This window comes from Phaethon lepturus, unplaced genomic scaffold, assembly GCF_000687285.1.
Source record: "Phaethon lepturus isolate BGI_N335 unplaced genomic scaffold, ASM68728v1 scaffold21776, whole genome shotgun sequence".
Lineage (NCBI taxonomy): Eukaryota > Metazoa > Chordata > Aves > Phaethontiformes > Phaethontidae > Phaethon > Phaethon lepturus.
The window spans coordinates 44,558-48,692 of record NW_010548536.1 but is presented as its reverse complement, the minus strand read 5'-3'; the positions used below and the strand labels follow the sequence as shown (position 1 = coordinate 48,692).

General features: G+C 45.4%; 1 protein-coding gene across 1 annotated transcript; it reads left to right on the top strand.

The window, feature by feature from the left end:
- The first annotated feature begins 6 nt into the window (after positions 1-6).
- COL8A1 (collagen, type VIII, alpha 1) lies at positions 7-751 on the top strand. Its single transcript, XM_010290006.1, has one exon. It carries the CDS (start codon positions 149-151, stop codon positions 578-580), a length of 432 nt encoding a protein of 143 aa, XP_010288308.1. The 5' UTR covers positions 7-148; the 3' UTR covers positions 581-751.
- The last annotated feature ends 3,384 nt before the right edge of the window (positions 752-4,135 follow it).

Here is a 4,135-nt window from a genome sequence, read left to right as displayed (position 1 = left end):
CCCGGGCCAGCCAGGCCTTCAGGGGCCACCTGGCCCCCCCGGGCCTCCAGGTCCCCCAGTCATCATCCCACCCACTCCGCCAGCCGTGGGACAGTACCTGCCTGAGGTGGGACCAGGGATAGACGGTGTCAAGCCCCCCTACGGCTACATGGGCAAGAAGGGCAAGGCTGGCGGCGCCGTCTACGAGATGCCCGCATTCACGGCCGAGCTCCTCACCCCCTTCCCCCGGGTCGGGGTGCCCGTGAAGTTTGACAAACTCCTTTACAACGGCCGGCAGAACTACAACCCCCAGACGGGGATCTTCACCTGCGAGATCCCCGGCATCTACTACTTTGCCTATCACGTTCACTGTAAAGGGGCCAGCGTCTGGGTGGCGTTGTTCAAGAACAACGAGCCGCTGATGTACACCTACGACGAGTACAAGAAGGGCTTCCTGGACCAGGCTTCGGGCAGCGCCGTTGTCCAGCTGATGCACGGAGACAAGGTTTACGTTCAAATGCCCTCCGAGCAGGCGGCAGGACTCTATGCCGGGCAGTACGTTCATTCGTCTTTTTCAGGATATTTATTGTATCCCATGTAAAACAAAAACCAGACACACACACATAGACACAAAAATCAAAACCTTTCTTCTCTGCTTCAAACTTTTATACCATGAAAGATGCATTTTATGACCGTTTTGGACCATCTTGTACAAATAAAAAAAATAAAAAAAATACAAATTTTAACATTATGCACAGCTAGTTATAAAAAAGGTGTGGTGAACATATCTACAGATGTGTATCAGGTTCATAAACAGTCGTTTTGCACCCGAGGGGGCCATATTAGCTGTACATTATATATTTCTGTGATGCCATGCTTACTTCATTTCATTCACAATAATTCAGTACTAAAGGTTCAAATCAGTGTACGTCACTCACTCCTGTTGGATATTTGACTGTTGCATTGATCATAGTTATGAGATAAAAAACAGTGACTTAAACCAGAGTAGGACTGTCTCAAATCATATAGGAAAAAATTGAGTGGCTTTTTATTTGTTTGGGTGGGGGTTTTGGGGGGTTTTTTTGACAGCAGGTCTGCCTGACAAGCAAAGGGTCTCTTAGCTGGAGAGCTCTATTTCCCTTCTCCCCATATAAAATATTCCTGCAGGTGTGGGTTTTTTTTTTTTTTTTTCTGAGCAATTTATTTATGATGGGAAAGGAGCACTGATGGTGTAACTATTCCCCACGAGCCCTCTCCAGCAGTCGCTGGACCCAGAACGCCACCAGTGACGCCAGCAGGCGCTGGGTTCACCTCCAAATGCCATGGCACTCGAAAAGCCTCCATCTGCATTTGCATGGTTGCAGTAGGTGAGCTAGATCAGAGACAAAAAGGAAGGGTTCCCCATTTGCTTCGTGCCACCCAGTTGAGACATTTTGGCCAACGTGTGGCAATACAGCAGGGCAGAATAAATTCACTGGGATTTCTGTGCTGGTGCTAAGAACCTGCGTCTGTTTGGCTTGTCAGAAGAGACGCCTATTCTGCCACTCAGCGAAAATTAAATCAGTTTACTCTCCAATGACTAGGCAAAGCAGAAGTAGCTCTGTTTGCTAACGAACTAATTTGTTGTTTGAGATCAACCAATTAACTTTACCAGCAATATTGATCACACAAATTTATCCGAGAACTTCATTTTATATAAAAGTTGATTTCCAATCCTTATTTATATGTTACCGATTGTCAAGGAGAACCTGCGGGCCTCGATCTTTTCTGTACGCAAGGAAAGCAACTTCTCTGCGAGAGCTGTCTGTTCATCAATGGTGCTAATCTCACCTCAAAAGTGTCCGTTTCCAAAGGGCAGCGCTTTGTTGAGGTTCCCTGGACAGTGCTGCACATCATGCACTGCTACGCTAGTTGAAAAGAGTTAAATACTCATCACTTCTTCAGTGTCTTTAGCTAATGCTACCGCTTTTGATTCAAAAACAAACTAGGTTTTTCATGCAGAACTAAGATTGGATTTAACTGGCATTACCATTATTTAAATGCAGAGTTTAATGCAGTCTAACATTGACTAAGGACTCCAGTGATATAATGTGGTGCTTTATCTCAGAAATTTTATGGATGGTGGCAGGAACGGGCGGACAGTTTACCAGGCATTGGTGACTTCGGTATGTTCCCAGAATATATGAGATATGTCAAAAGCAAATAATTTTGTATTTAAAATTTTTGTACTGATTTGAAAAAAATATCTTATTAAATATCTTTAAAAAAAATTTTTAAATCCTGTCTTCATTCAGCAGAACAGTTAGAAGGAACATCCAACCCGCTGAACTCATCTATCAGACCACAAGGACTCTGAAACAGAGAGCCTGATGTGAAAAAAATAAATGAGACTCCCTTTTTCTTTAGTTCCCCTCTACTGGCAAAACCTGCCCTAAGCTACTGTGGGGACCGCGCTGTCCCGGCATCGCATTTGGCTGGAGAGCACGGCTGGGGCCGGGGGAAAGGCGCAGAGCGAGGGGCTCTGGCCGGCGGCTCACGGGGACAAGTCGACACGGGAGCACAGCTCAAGAAGGCACAGGGGCAGCGTGCGGGAGGCAAAGAAATCGGAAGTCATCGAGGCGCGCTCTTAAGGGTTTGCACTCACCTAAAAAGCCAGAGCTGGCTGCCCAGGCTGGGAGGCACGCACCACGTCCCTGGCTCTCCCTGCGATGTGAAAACAGCTTTTCCCGTTTTTTTCACCTGTGGCAAAAACCTAGCGCGAAAGCAGCCACGTACTTGTCACTGATCCACATCGCGCTTCAACTGCGGCTCCATTGTGGGGAGTAAATTACAACCCACGGTGCGGCTCCCCCACCTCGCTTCAAAGACAGGCACTTCCTCCAGGCTGGTGAATGCCTGAACTCTCAATACTAAAATGAATGCATTGAATACCTACTTGTGTCAGGTAATCGTTTTCTAAATCTCCCTCAGGACGCCCTGACGCTGCTGGCCAAGCAGCTCCCCGCTCCCCAGCATCTCGTTTTTACTGCACAGAAAGAGAAAACAAAACATGACCGAAGTATCACAATCAGTGCCTCTCACTTTCTATCTAAAGTCTTTTGTCACGCGCCATCTTCTTAGTTAAATGTCTTTTAACGTTCCCCTGAAAGTCCCCAGTAAGACAGGCAAGATTAAAAAAACATGAAAAATTAAAATCAGGAGGATACTGCTCTTGATCTTACCCACAAAAACTACGTCCCAGCTTTGCTTTTACTCAGCCTGAAGTGAGATCTCCACGCGCAGCACAGCTCAGCCTACCCAGCTTCAAAAATTTTCAGCTCTCTTTGCTCTACTAAGCACCAAAGGTTGCTCTGAACTCGATACGGCACCTGACAACACTGTATGTACTTTACACAGCATTAATAACGGGGCTGGGCACACGCGCGCATCCACACACACACACACAGCAATGACCTTGCAAAAATAAGCCTGAGGGCACCATCTTTCACACAGTTTATTCACAGGAAAATAATCTCTTTCCATTTGTAGCATTCAAAATTTCACTTGAAACAATCATAAGAATGTCTTCAAAATACAGCTGGCGCTTTAAAGGCATATAAAACTTAAGACAAATGGCAAATAAAATAAGTATTTGCCGATACCAAAAACAGACGTTGAGCTTCATGTGTTCTTAAAAATCAGACTCCACTTAAAAGCTAAGGTATTTATACTACCTCCCAGGGCATTGTTAAAAAGGAAAGCAGGGCATAGGAAACAAGAGGTACCACACACTCGTTATTAAACACCAAAGTTGTGATTCTCTATTATTATCACCAATACAGTCACTAGAAATGTCATTTAGTGATATCTTTTAGGCACTTTCAAATTCATAGCTAGTGCAACAGTTTGTGACCTTCCTTCTTAAGTTGTATCTTCGTACTTCCCTCAATTATTACAGCAGAGGGAAAAACACCTTCCTGACAGAAAACAAGCGAAAAAAAAAAACAAAACTCTAAAAGTCTGAGCCAAACAGAGCTTTCGGCTGATGCAGGTCATCCTGCCTGTTCTGTGCGTACTTAGGTACCTTAGAGCTGGGTCCTTCTGATGGTGCAGTATTTCGAGGGGGCTGGCAGACAAAATGCAGGAGCACCTTTGCTGTAAGATGCTGCTGTCTTGA